The 16058-nt window shown below is 39.7% G+C and overlaps 1 protein-coding gene across 5 annotated transcripts in view; it reads left to right on the forward strand.

The window, feature by feature from the left end:
- LOC149157005 (uncharacterized) overlaps positions 1–16058 on the forward strand; it is a 407149-nt gene that overhangs the window by 90875 nt on the left and 300216 nt on the right. For all 5 annotated transcript variants that reach the window (XM_089445507.1, XM_089445506.1, XM_089445505.1 and 2 more), the window contains one exon: positions 3918–3972. In XM_089445507.1, coding sequence (XP_089301633.1) covers positions 3918–3972 — 55 coding nt within the window. The remainder of the gene's footprint in view (positions 1–3917; positions 3973–16058) is intronic.

Genomic DNA, 16058 nt, shown 5'->3' on the forward strand with positions numbered 1-16058 from the left:
AATTGTTAAAACAAGGTCAAGTGAGCGTGCAACAATCAATCAAACATCAAGTGAGCGAGTTCTACAAATCCAACAAGTATTAAAAGCAAGCGAGCGTGAGTTCCAACAAGTTCACATGTTGACAAGCATTCAGTGGTTAAAGATTTTTAACAATTTGATCTTCTCAACTAATGAAGGTATGGTACAAATCAACAAAGCAACTCTTGCTACTATTCAAGTGCATCTTCAACATGCATATGAAATGATTGAGTTTCTTCAACTGGAGTCGCAACTTCAAAGAGATGAGTTGCAACAGAAGAGTGATGTTTCCAAGTCTTTCATCCGTACAGATGAAGATAAAGATGTTGATTCCAAGTCACTGATCCAACCAACTTCAAGTGTCAAAGTGGTCCCTAATCCAGTTCAACTTTCTTCCAAACCAATCATCAAGCCATGGGAAGAAATTCATCAGCACAATGCAACAAACAACAACAATCAACCAAATTAAAGATAAATTATCCATGGATTGATCCCTGGGAATGGTCATCCACGATCAGAAGATTGTATAAGTTCTACAATCGAATTCAATCACACATAATGCAACCAATAGTAAAAATGAAAATGGTACTCTCATGAAGTTGAACGAGGGAGACACCAATGAAACACCCCTACACCTGAAGGGGGGAGTTCAGAAATAATTTGAAGAAGATTGTCTCTCCTTTCAGCTGACAAAGTGGGGAAAATGTCAATGAAATTGACATAATGTTTGCTGATAATCACTTGGCAAAAATTTACTTTTCAGTTTTTCCACCATCCTGTTCCAATTCTTAATTGGTTGTTTGCCAAGTATTCTTCTTTCTGCTTGCACTCCATCCCACCAAAGTGCTGCATGTCCCTTCATTTTGTGACAACAAACTTCACCTTCTTTCCTTCTTCTATTTCTTCATAATTGAAGAATTTCTCCATGTCATTTATCCAGTCTGTCAATTCCTCAAGGCTTAAGCTTCCTGTGTAGATTGAAACTTCAAGTCTAGGCTTGGATGTGGATCTCAATACTGACTTAAAGAATCTCATTTCAGGAGTTACATCTGCAGGTTCCTCATCTTTTGCAGCTCCAACTTCAGGTTCACTGACATCTCCAGCATCTGCATCTCTTCCCATTTCCATTGCTTCCAATCTAGCTTGCATTTGTTGCATTGCTTCCAACACTTCAACATTTGCAACTGGTTGTCATCTTCTTTGACCACCACTTCTTCCTCGAACTCTGAAAGCCATGTTGGATTTCTTTTTCTAATCCTGTTCAGTGTTAGTAGGCTGCTCTGATACCACAAATGGTGGCCTGGGTGCAGGTGTAATGGATAATCATTCAAATCCAGAAACGATTTCTGCAAGTTTAGGTGGAACTTCTTCTTGGTTTTCCTTTGGAGTATCAGTCATCTACCTCCAAACTTGGCTATTCTGCTAAATTAGCCGAACTGCTTAATTTTTACCCGCAATATGACAAACCTTTCATTTGCCACGGAATCAAAAGGAATTCAAACTTTGGTTTATTTCCTTATCGCGTCTGCTTTTTCACAAATATTATCGCGTTAATTCTCCGTCGTTGATCTTACCCTTCAATCTGACGGTTGATGGTTCACCCGATCAACGAAACTAATCGGTGATCCTCCACCGTTGATCAAAGCACACTTGATCCAACGGTTAACAATGATATTGGACGAAGATCTTGCGCGATATTTACCCACCCGATAAAGTGGTTTTCTCTCTCCACCCGAGTGCTACGTGTCGGTTGATTAATGGAATCACTTAGAATTCCAAAAGACCGCTTACCACTTTTTCTTCACTCGATAAACAACTTCTCTGATAAAACCGCTTTTCTTCTTTGACTAACGCACGAGCTTATTGGCGCGCGATGATCGTTAGTTCTATTAGATCTGTAGATTGGACGACTCTCACTCTTCTTCCGGGTTTACCACGATTTGTCAGGCTTCCCTCTGTTCCGCTATGATTTTAGCACTTCCGCCAGGTTGAGTTCTACTCTTTGTAATTCGAAGCTTAGTTAATTAAAGCTCTGTGGTTCGAAACACATTCAATCTAACTTAATACACGGCGAAAGAGGAATTAAACGCGACCACACCAGATCATACAGAACTCTAAATTTTCAGGCCAAACTGAAATTCAATAATACACAGAGATACTATTCGAAGGAATGCAACATCCGGAATTGACCAATTATACACGTTACACACACAGAGATTCAGTTTCTGCAACTTAATCTTATACGGCCAAATCAGCCAAAATCAGTCAAAATCCCCTTACAATCATTCAGAACTTACATAAATACCATTTCATTCTAACAATCAGATCCTTAATCACTGGATCGAATCTGCCTAATCTTAAACAATATCTAATCTGGTTGATATTCTCCTCGAGAATCTCAACTAAATCTAAACTACTTGAATTAATTACAAAATCACTCAATCCCTAAATCCTAGCTCAAATCCTATCTAGAAAACTTTGTAAATTGACAGCTAAAGGATCCCACTCCTTTGCTTGTAAACTTTTTTTGTATTTTTGGAATAAATTCGAAGCCTTTTGTCTTCAAGCCTCATGCTCCTGCATCACACTCATTCCCCTTTTAGGGAGAGGTAGTCTATATAATTGCAGCCCAACTTATTTATGTGTATGATGTGATGTATACTTTGATGTATTTTTTGTTCAATAATGTAATTGTTAGGTCCATATAATATTAGTGTAGCCCCCATATTGTTATTGTTGTGACCCTTAAAAACCCACTATTGTTATTTTTGAGCCATTACATTATTATTGTTATGTAGGCCCTAATTATTACTCCTAAATGTACCAAAAAGGTCTTGTCCTTTGAATCATCCAAGAATTGTTCATTTATCTGATGTAGGCCCTAATTATAACTCCTATATACCAAAAAGGTCTGTCATTTGAATCATTCAAGAATTGTTCATTTATGTGATGTAAAGGGAGGTTGCCCCCTCGAAGTGGCTTATTATCGAGTCGTTGATATGTTTTTTCTTATGTTTCTATGCTATTATGGTCTAGTTACATAACGTTTGGATGTGTATTTCATACAACAACATTCAGAACTACTCGAGTGTTGAGGACACTTTTTTGAAGGAGAGGGGCATGTTAGGTCCCTAAAATACTAGTGTAGCCCCCATATTGTTATTGTTGTGCTCCATAGAAACCCACTATTGTTATTGTTGAGCCCTTACATTATTATTCTTATGTAGGCCTTAATTATATTTTGACCCTTTAGACTCGTATATATACCAAGAAGGTCTTGTCATTTGAATCATCCAAGAATTGTTTATTTATGTGATGTAAAGGGAGGTTACCCCATCAAAGTTGCTTATTGTCTAGTCGCTGATCTGCTTTTTCTTATGTTTCTGTGCTATTATGATTTGGTTACATAACAGTAATATAAGATGCATTTTCCAGAAGGAAAGCTAAAGCATGCGTAATTCTTTTGTTTTTGGTAAATATAGGGACAAAAATGTATGTAGAACATTAATATTTCTTTTCCTATTTACATTGGAGCATACAATATTCATAGCAAAATAGGTTTAATATTGATAATTGATTAGTACTATTGCAAGGTAATTTTTATTTGATATTTAGTTTGAAAGGGATAATTGATTCATTAATAGTAGTAGGGTTCTTGCTTATTCTTTAATGTATGAAATGTTTCTGCATTTTTATTAGTATCTGCATGACCTGCTGCTATGTGAAATCTGTAGTTAGAATTTATTCTAACAGAGTTTGTATAAATTATTTTGCACTATGTTTGTTTGTGATCAACTATAGTTGCGCGACAATGCAGATATTTCAATTTTTAGTATGATAAGCTTGCATGCTACCTCAAATTTGCTTCTAATCATGACATGCCATTTTGTCCAAAACAGAGATACCATGCGTATTTCATGGAAGAGGTGGATTCAAGCACTGTGATATTTGCAGGTTTATTGCTTTGCCGATCTAGCCTTTTGTCTCTTTTCTTTTGCTTTTGTTTGTTTATGTTGATGATCTTGGGCCATTTCCATGATTGGGATGTTCTCTTAGATAAACTCTTTTCCTACCATGACAATTATCTCTAGAGTTTTTAGGATTTTTTCGTTAAACATCCATTATATCTATTTATGATTGTAGGCCTAGAATATGCTTAGTCTTGTGGTATAAGCCTCTGTATGAATTTTTGTGCTGGAAATAACTCCCTAGGGACTTCCATGCATTCCCCCTTATTGTGAGGATGGTACCTACTATAAAGTGGATGACGTAGACTTAGTGCACCTAATCCCATGGGAATTAAACTAGGGGCATGCACAATATGACGAATTATTGACAATGTCAAGGTAGCATTAGTATCAACCAATTGAGCTTACTCTCAGGGCTAACAAGCCTTTGTATGTTATGTAAAGATTTAACAATTTAATAATGTTGAAGTACTCAATGTAATATCATGTAGTTTTTTTCTATGTAAGGGCAATATTTCTTTTATATTACAGGTGGCAAAAAATTGGTTACACACATGATAGAGAGTTCTAGGTGAGGTGTTCTAACTTGAAACCTCTACCATGGCTTGCTAAGCTCATAGCTTGAGCTTTTTCAATTTTTTTTTTAGGATTGTTTCTATGCTATTAGACCCCATGCCTCTAAATCAAAAATGAAATCTAAGAAAACAAAGTTTGTTACGTATGGGCCTATGCTTTTTAGCTACTATCATACACACAAAAAAATCATTTTGAAGGAAACTTGGCTTGTACCCTCCAACAGCTTTGTAGAAAACCATAAAAGATATAGTTGCAGAAGGAAAATTGGTCTCGAGCCTCCACTTGCTACTTTGCATCCTAATCCAAGGAGATGTGTTCCTTGTGCTTGTTCTTCTCCATCTACCTCTCCCACTCCTTTATAGCTTTGCTCGAGCCTTGAAGGGCTTGAAATAGAACGTAGTACTTGTCATTCAATTGGTGGAGTCCTCCTTAATTACTTGTAGTGTTGGGTTGCTAATCTCCTCCAAAAAGTCTAGATGACATGCAATTTGCTATTTTCTATGCCAATATAGATCCAAAGTTAATGAGTGCTTGCTATTACTTCTTCTGGAGAAACCTAAATCTAGGAAATATGTGCCAATTCCTCATCAATTCTGGGTCCGCTTGTGGCCTCCCTGCTTTCCTTAAATTTGCCTTCCAACTTTTGTGGTCGCTGGACAATGGTGGCTTTGTGCTTGCCTTCAAAATATTTTTCAATCCTTTGAGCTTCAATCTATGTCTTTCTTGCTCTGATCTATTGTCCCCTCCTCTGAAAGTAGTTGAGGAAGTAATACAAGCTAAGCTAATGGAGAGTGTACTAGGCGGGCACGGGAATTAAACCTCAAGATGAGGGGTCCTCCTCAACCTATTCCGTACTTAGAACCCATGTCAGGCGGGACCTTGTTTCTTAGGGATAACTTGGACCTCGTTGAGGACTCCCTAGATAGAGCTTGTCTTGCATTCGACTCCACTCTCTTCCTGTGATTTAGGTCTATAGTTGATCGACTTTAAGCCCTCAGAGTTAAACGTAATTTGGACCTCGTTGAGAACTCCCTAAATAGAGCTTGTCTTGCATCCGACTCCACTCTCTTCCTGTGATTTAGGTCTATAGTTGATCGACTTTAAGCCCTCAGAGTTAAACGTAAACTATTATCTCTTCCCAATTTGATCTTCCTTGACGAAGATCTCAGTAGATCATAGATTGAGGAGCTCAAATGCTTCACAAAGGTAGTTATAGTAGCAATCAAGGTAGGGATATGGGTACTCAACAAAAGTTTCATAACAATGGTTCAAGACTCTTTTCCACCTGTGTGGGAATACAATAATGAGGGGCCCAATGAGAGAAGGGACAAAGTGCAGACATCTCCATTAGTTGTTGGAATGGTAGTGGATCTTTTTGGTCATCACTGGGTCTCATGTGCGATGCTTTGAGGTCGTTAGGCATGCTACTTGTTGTCGTCCAAGATGTGCACCTAAGTGTGGGGAAAGTTTTTAACCCCACTAGGTGTAGTCTTCAAGGTGCAACACTCAGAGAAGGGGCTGTCACCTATTCCCAACTCTCTCCTAGGTAAGCTATGGGGGGTAGTCTGTAAATATGATTATTAAAGGAAAACTTGTTGAAGACAACAAGCTCTAGGAGATGAAGGGCAAGGAAATTACCATTCGATGCAAGTTGAATTTATAGATTAATTAGCAAGTATAAATATTAATGGGATAGATTCAATTAAATCAAGATGGTATCCAATAAGAGAAAAGATGAGAGAACAGTGCCTTTTAAACAATGCTCACATGAAGTTACAATAATTGCACAATAAGAAAATGATGCTTCAAGTTACAAGATAGGAAATGCTGCAAGACAAGTGTTAGTACAAGAGATCAAGTACAAAATTGAGATATGAGCAATAGAAAGACTTGCAAGGTAAATGAAACTCATATTTGCAATTTTAAGAGTTATGATCAAATAAGATAGAATTGATATCAATGAAATATGAGCAAGTAACTATTATGACAAGTACACGAGAAATACATTATAATACTTGCAAGTAAAATGAAATGCTCACAATTCAACTTGTACAATGAACAAATGCAAGATGAGACAATGTTATGTGAGTGTGTGATGCAAAGTGATTTTGGTAAATTTTAATTATATCCCTAAACTATGGTGAGACTTCCCCTCAATTTCTCAAAACTTGGTAAAGACTGAGGTGAATTGCAAGAAGGCTAGGACGAGGAGGTGCTTAGTCCATCATTAACGATACCTTCCTAGACTCCAAGACAACTCACGTGCCTTCGTTCCTACAAGGGCTTGGCCACAAGATGAGATGCTGCAAGCGACAAAATATCTACAGTCTTCAGATGTTGAACCTTACATCAAATGCCAACCTTGATTACATCTTGTTTCTGAGTATTTATAGATTTACATTACAAGGGCACTTGGCCACTTAGGTATGGAGGGGTCATAATTGACCACCAACTGCATTTAACTGCCTAATGGAGTCTCTGAACGTGTTTGCTTGCTTCAGTGAGTGAATCCGATTTGTTCAGGTGCTGTGCTGTCCTTTTGGGCTGTTGGAGTGCTCATACCTGTAGAGTCCATAACTGATAAATTTAGTTACAGAGTCGTGCTTGTCCTTTTCTCCCTTGGCCATGCTTTCTGTTAAATATGGTTGTTGGGGGTCTGACAGTGACTAATATTGGCATAGCTAGTCATCTCCTTTGGGCGAACAGAATGGTCAAGGACGTGGGATGCATGGGCAAACGGACAGTCGGGATGAGAGAAAAGGACGACCATCGGATCGGGAAAATCAGCGGATAGATAGGACGGTTGTCGGGAAACAGAGTTGTGTGGTTGTTTATCGAGCGGGGCGGATTTGTCGGGCGATAATGGTATTCATCGCACCACTTTCGGGCATTGAGTGGTAAATCCCCAGGGTTGCGCGATTCCATTCAGCGATTGACACGTAGCAGTGGATGAGAGAGAAAAACCGCTCTCATTGCGCGCTAACGCTCGGTTAGGTTGCTGGTTGCTGGCGCGATGAAAGCGAAGACCGTCAGATCTTGGTGGAGATGATCTGACAGTCGGGAGTGGTAGAGCGGGTCGCTTTATCGGGCACGATGGGAGCCGTTGGATTGGCGGGGAATGATCAAATGGTGGTGAAACGATGAGGGGTTTATGAGCGCGTATGGGTGAGGTTTTATGGCGGGTTGGGGTTTTGCGCTCAGGGCTAAAGTCAAAGGGGCTATTTTGCCGGGTTTAGGAGGCGAATAGGGAAACAGAGATGGAGGAGATTAAGCGGGGTGGAGGAGGAAGGGAAGAGTGACCAAATGTGAAAACCGTTTGAGCACAACCAAACAGACTGAAACTCCTCCAGGATCTTAGAAAGTCAGCGCTGCATAGCAGAGCTAACACTGCCCTCTGCATTAGCTTTCCCTCTTGTTCTGGCTGTTCCTGACAATTTCGGCTTCTGCCTTCTGCGACAACTTTTCCGGCTGTTTCGGTAGTTCCTGGCAATTCCAGTTGTTCTTGGCAGTTCTGGCTTCTGCCTCTTTGCTTCTGTATTCACTGCCCCTCAGCGTCAACTCCTGATCACTCTCTCAACTTTCTCAGCAAACCTAGCCCCAGAAAGTCGAAATTTTGATCTGTTGGTGTGTTCTCCAAGTGACTCTCAAGCCTCCTCTTATACTTTTCTCATTGACAGATCAACAACCGAGATTAAGTCCCTAATCAACAACTAAGATTAGATCTGGCTTGATCCATGACTTTTGGAACATTCTAACACAATTTTATATTAATTCACTTTAATATTTTAATTTTCCTAAGTTTAGACTTAGGGACTCCATAAAAAATATTAATTATTTTAATATCTCCCAAACTATTTAGAATCTACCCAAACCCTTTCTGGGTATTGGAGATCTCATGTGCCTTAGCCTCTCCACCAAATTTCGTGGCTAGAGCACATCCGATGGTACCCCATATCAAGAATTTGCTCCCTCCTATATTCATATACCCAAGTGTGGGCATCCCTTATTATAGCTACCTTTGCACCTTGACATGTGGTTTGGATGATTCCCCTGATCCCCATTCCATTCCATTATTATATCATTTGACACCTACCTCTTAAAGGATGTACCATGGACATGCCACCTACTTTAGAGGTTGAAACCACCTAATAGGGTCCTTGGTTAACCCCCTATTGAGCTTTGAGACATTTGCAGTTGCCAAAGCCCACTATGGAAGACCATGCCACCATGAAGTGCGCCATTGATCCCATTATTTGTAAGCATTATTACTTGATTATTCTAATAATTTGTTGTATTGGAAGGCACGAGGATGCATTGGATCTTATGCAGGATTGCAGGTGGTCTTCATTGGTGGCTTGGCCACCCTATACGGGGTCCTAGCCCTCAAGAGGACCACATTGGCACTTGTAGGGTGAGCGTTGAGAGCCATGGGCCTTCACCATAGTCGAGATTACTTCCTGGACCCCAACAACGTTCGTTGATTGCTCCTATTCCACCTTTCGGATAAGGATGATGCACCTGGTTCACCATGTCCAACTGGCTCCACTTATGTACCATACACTTCAAAGATGTTCGGGATCCAGAGATTTATCCCCAGCAGCAGAGGGATGCCTTATGTCATCATTCCATCCCTTCTAGTTGGCCTACAGACACTTCCGATCCATTTGGAGACCCATGAGGATGACCTTGTGCCCCCACACTCAATTGAATTAATTTTATAATATATATATTTTGTAAAATTGTTGACTATAACAATTATTATATAAACTTTATAGTAAATTATATAATAAATATTTATTATATATCCAATATTGATAATTGATATATTGGAAGGTTTCCATAAACGGATGAAATTCTTGAACAGGAGGCGCGATGAATTGATTGGGACTGTCAGCTGGTTGGAAAAGATGCATGGCAATGGAGAGTGGAGTCTGGATTGTCAATGACAGTCAAAGCAACAAGGAAGTTTAGCCAGGAGTTACTGTGGTTCAATCGCACGACAATGAGGGGTCACGATGGTCAAGTACAAGGTTTGGTTCTCGGTGGAAAACAACGGGAGAAGGTAACAAGACAGAAGGGTGTGGTGTTTAAGTCAATGGAAAAGGAAACAGAACACGAGTGAAGTGGACGCGGTCGACAGGGAATGGAACTGGAATGGAATGGCCAAGAACGTTGGCAGGATTTTGGAATGTGGCAAACAGAGCACGGTATACGCAGAGAGGAGCAACAAGACAATGGGAACACCACAGTGAACAAGCTTCTTCAAGGCACGATGGAATGTTTGGAAATTACGTGACAGTGATGGGAACGGTGACTGTGGATCGAATAGTGATCTTTGATACCACTGGAACTGATAAACCCTTGTTCACTGTAATTTACCACTTGTAGACACATTTATGTGCATAAACAATATATATATATATATATATATATATATCTATATAGATAGATATATGTATATATTATTCAATATTCAAATGATGATTTTACAAGTCTTTTGGCGGTTCGCCTTTATAGGTGTTGACTGGACACAAGGACTAAAGAACATGTCTTTTGACATATGTGCCCTTTCATAATTAATGGGCAATTTAATTTAACTAATTTATTAATTATTAATATTTATGAATTTATTATTATTTTATTTAATTAATATATATAATTATGAATATTTTATTCATAACATCCAATGTGAGCATCACCGTGAGGAACCTATTTTCTACACTCCTTCCTTCCCTCACCCTTCGTTCCCCTCTTAGCATGACCTTGTGGCATCTACAAAGCATAATATTATAAACAATGATTGTGATAGGGAGTTCTTGAGAGTGATTATTCATTCCACCATTGTGTACTTAGAGAGAAAGCCCTGCACTTCTAGATTGACTTATTTCCCTTCTCTTAGGGCTTCCTTTTACCTTGAGTGGAGATCGTATTTTCCTGCCTCCCACCCGCTTCATCCTTCATGTGACTGTGTCCGCATTCGTTTTGGGATTTGCTACATGAGTAATCACACTGATAGGCATATGCATATTGATATGATGATATATTGGTTGCACTGGCTTTATGATTACACTTAGTATTAGCCTTATTATGTGCATGTTAGGGTAGGATGCATTGCATGTTGATTTTCGCATTAGAACTAACATCATATGATATTTCTCATGATAGATTAGTTGCATTTAGAATAAAATTTCATTTTACTTTCCTGTTGATTTTACGGCCTAATAGTAAGCTTGGGTGATCATAAGACACCACAAAAACACGCTGCCCCGTGTGTTCGATCTTTGATATGTGCAAGTAACAGGTCTACTGTAACCAAGATATTGTTGGTGTTCTCATGACCTCTTGTTTGAGTCGCTTCACCCACTTTTTCGAGAGCTCATGTCCTAGTTGGAGCCAGATTTAGCCACCACCTGTGGGTAGTGTATATGGGAGACTTTTTTTCTCTTAGATGGTCCTCAATCGACAACCAACAACCTCTTGCATCCCCCAGATAGCTCGATGTGCCATTTTTCGACCACCTGAGCTAGCCATGTGGTCCCTCGCCTATCTGTTATGAATGTATGTTTGAAGGTGGGCCTCCCGACCCCAAAGGTATGGATTTTCATTGATATAGTTGAGTAGTTTTTCTTACTTGTCGTGGGCACTTTTGGGCATGAATTGGTGGGGGGATTCGGTGGAAAGAGTGGGTTAGGTTTGTATCCTTGTCTCCATTGCCTAATTTTGTGGTTACCCTTGTATCCTAGTCTCGTAGGATCTCCTTTACTGGGCATTAGCTCCAGGGTTGACACTATGTAGGAAATCTTGATTTTGGTTGCGTGGTCTCGCTTCTCGACAACACCTACATTACTCCTTTTTCACTCATTTGAGTCCCATTCATCTATTTTCCCATCTGGGTCCACATGTATCCACTGGGTCCACATAGGGTTAACCTTCCCCATCCCTTGTCCACACCTTGGGTTGGGCCTGGAACGATGCCCCAGAGGTTGATGCAACTAAAAGAAAAGTAAAAATAATAATTTGGCCTCTCTCAACAGGAAATATACCACAAAATGCAAGAGATGGTCAGGAGATACAAATTTAGCACGTGGGAAAAATCCAAACATGAGCTCTACCCCTTATTCATGGTCATCACCTTGGTTCTTGTGGGCCCTAGATGAGCCCCCTCCATCATTAAGGAACCCATGATTGTCCCAACCCCTGGTGGGCGATGAATTGCCCCACCTCAAGGGGGTATCCACTGCTATATATTACACATCATGCTCTCCATCCCTTGGAGCCTTGAGCAGTTATGAAGAAAAATCAATAAAAGACAAAAGACATATGAAGAAGGGTAGAAAAACAAAGGCGGGGGTAACTCATGTACCACAATTTGTTCCCTCCTACACTCATATACCCAGGTGTGGGCGTCTCTTATTATAGTTACCCTTGCACCTTGACATGTGGTCTAGATGATTCCCTTGATCCCCACTCCATTCCATTATTATATCATTTTCCACCTACCTCTTAAAGGATGTATCATGGACATGCCACCTGTGAAAATTCATATCCTCAAGGAACCCCTACTGCAACAAAACTGAATTTACTTCAGTATAGAACAAGCTAAAGTTATTGGCATTTGAGAAGGAAGACTTTACAGATCGATATCTCCTTTAGCCCAAGCCCTAGTTCACGTTGAAATTAGTCCATGTGAACTCTGGCATAGAATATTTTGTCATCTACATTTCAAAATCCTTCCAACTCTAAGCTCCATAGTAGATGGAATACCTAAACTGAAGGAAGATCATGAAGGAGTATGTATGGGATGTGCATTGGGTAAGAATACCAAGAGACCATTTGGAAGCAGTGCTTCACAGTCAAAAGAAATCTTGGATCTCATTCACTTCGATGTATGTGGCCCTATGACTCCTAAATCACTTGGAGGTCATCCATATTATGTCACATTTATTGATGATCATTCAAGAAAGACTTGGGTTTACTTAATGAAAACCAAGGATGAAGCATTTACAAAATATCAAGAATTCAAAGCTGAAGTGTAGAACCTTACAAAAAGAAGAGAATCAAGATACTAAGATCTGATAATGGAGGAGAATATACATCCAAGGAGATTATAGCATTCTGTAGGGAGTCTGGGATTAAGAGGGAGCTGATAGTCTATTAGGATATTCGACACATAGGAAATAGTTAAGTGTAACTTGGTCTAGTGTAGAGTTAGGTAAAGTGTGTTTCTTTACTATGTACTTTTGTAACTTACAATTGAACGGTCACGATATGTTCTAGACATGAAGTGATTTGAGGGTTCATTCTCTCCTCGGTATTACCGACACTTGATTTGTGGCTTAACACCCGATTGGTCCATGATCTCTATTTAAAGAGGATGGAGGGTCATTTGTAAGGTGACCGTTCATGAGAGAAGCTTATGTAAATTTTCTTTCTTTTATTAATAAATTGCCTGAAGTGGCTGTGTTGGCTCAGGCCGTGGATTGTTTCCCTCTTTGAGGGTTTTAACCATGTCAAGAATACTGGTATATTGATCTGTGATCTGTTTGTAAGCGGTGTCCTTTGGTATTCTATTTGAGGAACTTACCCTGTAAATTCCTACATGGTATCAAAGCTATTTGAGGGCCGCGTCCGTTGGTGATCCAAATCCGAAGTCGGCACAAGTTCATGCGATTGTCGTTTCCTAGATCTACTGTTTTTGACTGCTTTTGGGCCGAGAGGACTGCTCTATTGTGTTAGAAGCATCTGTTCCAACTGTTGACACCTAATCCTCTGCGATTGGGTGAATTTGGAATGTGAACAGTCATCAAGAAGATGAACTGATCAATGACATTCATGTATATAACAATAGCTACCTAATGAAATAAATGAATCAGTTTTTCTGCCAAGTCTGGAGTTACTCCTGGTCTGACATGGTATCAGAGCCAGCTCCTTGTTTTAGCTATTATGCTCCTTGTAACTCCTCTGTCCTGACCTCTGCCTCTGCCTCTGCTTTATTCCCTTTTGTTTTGAAATAATCTGCCTCTGCCACTGCGCTCTGTCCATAACGCTTGTCTCTGACCTGCATAGGCCTGACATCTGAAATTGAACAGTCAAGATACCTGAGGCGCTCCACATCAAGCCTCGAACACGTCCCCTGTCGGTACCTTCTTCAATGGGTACGCTGTCAAGCTGTAGCACAGAATGTTGAGAAATTTTGGGCTGCCTGAGAGATGGTTGGAAACAACCCAGTTTTTTTGAAAAATGAAAAATAGCATCCTTGATTAATCGCTTGCATCAAGAAGTGCTCTTTGGAATGGTTACTTGTTTGAAAAGCTACGCCAGAGATCATATAATGTATTTCTCGTCAGCTCGTCTGGCATTCAACATGCCTTGAGGCACTTGAATGGTATGAATGGTATCGAATGCGGCTAAAGATTGGATGAATGGTATCGAATTCGTGTATCGGAGCCTGTTTCAAATAAATACTGCTGATCGATACTTATGAATGGTATCGAATGCGGCTAAAGATTGGATGAATGGTATCGAATTCGTGTATCGGAGCCTGTTTCAAATAAATACTGTTGACTTGTATCGATACTTATGAATGGTATCGAATGCGGCTAAAGATTGGTATGAATGATATCGAATTCGTGTATCGGAGCCTGTTTCAAATAAATACTGCTGACTTGTATCGATACTTATGAATGGTATCGACGCCTGTTTCAAATAAATACTGCTGACTTGTATCGATACTTATGAATGGTATCGAATGCCTGTTTCAAATAAATACTGCTGACTTGTTATTGCAAACTGTGGAGATTCCAGAGCAGTCTTATCAAGGGGAGGCAAAGCTATTCCCCTTTCCAGTAACCATAAGCCCGAACGAGAGGACGAGTTGAACAGCATTAAAGCTGCTGGTGGAGGTGAATAGTAGTATTGCACAGTTTTTTATATCATTTGAATGGTAATGCTGTGTTGAAGCATTAAAGTGATATGTAATATTGAAGTGATATGTACATAATATTTAAATGAAATGCTGATGCTTCTATCAAACATTAGAGGGATTTGAAGAAAATATAGTGCATAAGGCTGTAACGTAAGGAAGTTTTTTTTTATCAGCAGAAGTATTTTTTTACAGAATGCATTCAATCATCTCTATGGTAGGAATAGTTCTCACTGGCAAGGAGAACTATCCTGAATGGTCCCGGATGATAAAACACACCCTCATCTTCAATGAGTTGTGGAAAGGAGTGTGTGTCGGAGAAGGAGACAATGACCCAGTGCAACCTACATCAGACAAAGAGCTCGTCATTTGGGAAAACAAGAACAGCAAAGCCTATGCATTAATCGCAGCATCTGTAAATGAAGAAGTAAGTCGCCATATTTCATCATATTCAACTGCCTTTGAAGCTTTACAAAAGCTGAAAGAACTCTATGACTCACATTCTGCACTTGAAGTTGTTCAGCTCATGATTAAACTCTTCACTCTTGAACTGAAAAATAATGATCCTCTTGCTCTTGCATCTGAAGTAAAGTCTATAATGCATGATATTAAATCCACTAAGGTTGAGCTGGATATCCGTCTTATTGCTTTTCTCAAGGCACTCTATCCTACTTACTCCAATTATCTTGAGTCTCTACAAGCAAATGGAAATCTTAAAGATATAACCTTTGATTCTCTTGTGAAAAAGTTTGCTGAAAGAGAGAAAGCCTTTGGAAAGAAGACAGTTCCTGAATCTTCTGAAGAGATTGTTTGCCTTGCTCATAAAGAAAAGCATCATGCTCAAGATTCTACAAGAGGAAGAGGTGGACGAAAAGGAAGAGGAAGATACTTCAGAGGCGGGGGGGCAGACATTCTCAAGCAGAAAAAAGCAGATTTGCATTGCATTCGCTGCAAATGAAATGGATCACATGATGCTTCTACATGCAAGCTACCATGGGACAAAATTGAGCAGAAAAGAAACCAACAGAAAGGTAAAACTGATGATACAGACAAAGGTAAAGCACCTGAATCCGCTCACTATATTGAGGCACAATGTAACATTAGAGTAAATGAAGATTTGTTTAATGCTTCACTTGCTTCTTCGAAAAATGATTGGTTGCTTGATTCAGGAGCAACCTGTCATATGACTCATAGGAAAGATTTTTTTGAAGATTTCACTGACAATGTTGATGGAGCAGTATACTTTGCAGATCAGTCAAAAATCAAGCCATCAGGGCTTGGCACAATCAGGCTTAAACTGCCTGGTCTTCCAGACTTTCTTCTGGATCATGTTCTATATCTCCCACAGCTCAAGAGAAACTTGCTGTCCTTGGTCCACATCCGTCAGCAAGGTCACTCCATTCATATGTTTGATGGCAAGCTTGAGGTAAGAAAAGCATCTGACCACTCACTTGTCATGAGGGGAATAGAAGAAAAAAGGCTTCTCAAACTGCAAGGAACCTCTGCTCATGCACAACACTTCTCATATATTTATCATCATGAAGAAGGTACACTTCCATCAAGTTTATTATGGC

Source organism: Pinus tabuliformis, chromosome 9 (assembly GCF_031772625.1).
Source record: "Pinus tabuliformis cultivar Carrire ecotype Pingquan chromosome 9, CPIR1, whole genome shotgun sequence".
Classification (NCBI taxonomy): domain Eukaryota; kingdom Viridiplantae; phylum Streptophyta; class Pinopsida; order Pinales; family Pinaceae; genus Pinus; species Pinus tabuliformis.